At 44.2% G+C, this 1,832-nt stretch overlaps 1 protein-coding gene across 1 annotated transcript; it reads left to right on the forward strand.

Moving 5' to 3' along the window:
* Positions 1-7: 7 nt before the first annotated feature.
* LOC111140577 (olfactory receptor 10R2-like) lies at positions 8-515 on the forward strand (the record flags this gene model as incomplete). The annotated part of the gene is given in 2 exon segments (XM_022492788.1): positions 8-415; positions 417-515. Coding segments are annotated over 2 exon segments (507 nt in total), but the record flags the coding sequence as incomplete, so codon positions are not given.
* Positions 516-1,832: the final 1,317 nt, after the last annotated feature.

A 1,832-nucleotide genomic window follows, 5' to 3' on the forward strand; every position in this document is an offset into this window, starting at 1 on the left:
GCTGGCATCAACTTGTATTGTTAGTGGCTTCCTAATATCTCTGGTGGGAACAATTTTGGTCTTCAGCCTCCATTTCTATGGCTCCAACAAGGTCAAACACTACTTTTGTGATATTTCACTGGTTATCCAATTTGCCTGTGCTGAAACCAATGTCAATGAGCTGGTCATCTTCATCTGTGGCATCTTGGTACTTGTTGTTCCCTTGATCTTCACCTGCATGTCTTATGGCTTCATTGTCCATACCATCCTGAAGATCCCAACTAATGAAGGCAAGTGGAAAGCCTTCTCCACTTGTGCCTCCCATCTTATTGTGGTCATTGTCCACTATGGCTGTGCCTCCTCTGTCTACGTGCAGTTCTCAGCCAAATATTCATCAAGCAAAGACAGGCTGTGACAGTGATCTATATCACCTCTACTGCACTTTGAACCCAATGGTATACAGCCTTAGGAACAAAGATCTACAGCTGGCCATTCAGAAAGGAAAGACTTGGTTTTCTCTTATGAGTTTATATTAGAACATCTTCAAATGTACACACACATTTAGGCCAAATGTGTCACTACGTGTTTAAGTCATAATATTTTCTGCTAATGTTATCTGTGTGGTCTTCAATGAGTTGTTTGATATCGCAGGGCCTAAATATTCTCTTACACAAAGCAGGCATGATAATATATTCCTCTCAATGCTGTTGAAGGATTAAAGGAGATATATCGCACAGTGTCTGTCACTAAAAGTTAGCTTTCCTCCTCTTCTTGTTCTAAAAAGGCTTAGGAGGAGGAGCTAAGATGGCTGTGGAGTAGGAGGACCTTGGGCTTGCCTTATCCCTTGAACACACTTAGCTAACTGCCAAATTGTTCTGAATACCCAAGAAATTGACCTAAGGACTGGCAAAGAAGTTGCACAAATAGAGGGAGTGAAGAGGCTACCTGGAGGAAGGTAGGAAGTATGGAGATGTGGTATGGGGGAGGAAAGGATTGTGGATGCTGAAGTGAAGAGGGAGACTTGTTTGTATACAAGGGTGAGAGACAGCAGAGCACATAGGGATATACACAAAGAGAACACTTCTCCAAAGCCATGAAGAAATGAGAGGGGCTGAATTGATGAGTTTTGCAACCAGTGGGACTCAAAGCCTGGAGTTTTAGATTCATTTACATGGTTGGGATAGAATCCCAAGGGTTTTACCCTCCTCCTGGAAGGAAGGCAGCCAGGGGGCAGATGGTATGATCTGAGGACCACCTAAGGTGCATGGGGAGAAATGGTTCACTCCTCTTGGAGTGCATCTGTGAAAAGTGGAATTTGTGAGGTTCCCTCTCCAGGTACAAAGGAGCTCACAGGCACCATTTCCTTCCCCCACCATTCAGCATAGGCACAGAAATACCGGCTGAGGGTGGCTGACCTAGACACTGGTTATTTGGCTTGCATTGCTTCTTACTTTATACTCTTGCACTCTGGAATAATTGCCCTTCTTGGTCACACTTGGATCAGAACCAGCATGGCAAGACCCTCCCCCAAAAGACCAGTGCAGGTCCATACCAATCAGGCCTCTTAACTCTAAAACTCAGCAGGCTTGGATAGAGCCCAGAGTGCACTGTGCCTCCCCAAGCACCAAGCAACTCAGACTAAATCAGTATTCTGTCACTCTCCTTCCATATGAAAGGACTTAAAGACTTAAAGACAGGATTTCTGTAACACTTTTGCTGTGGACTCAAGTCCTGACCCCACGATGTATTGGCTCTGGGACTCTGATGTGTCTAAATCAGTTTTCTCCTCTTTATAATGGAGTTCAATCTGATAATCAGCTAACCTAACTTTCAAGCTTTCTCCAAAATAAGTG

This window comes from Enhydra lutris, unplaced genomic scaffold (genome assembly GCF_002288905.1).
Source record: "Enhydra lutris kenyoni isolate GAN:26980312 unplaced genomic scaffold, ASM228890v2 scaffoldscaffold4141, whole genome shotgun sequence".
Taxonomy (NCBI): domain Eukaryota; kingdom Metazoa; phylum Chordata; class Mammalia; order Carnivora; family Mustelidae; genus Enhydra; species Enhydra lutris.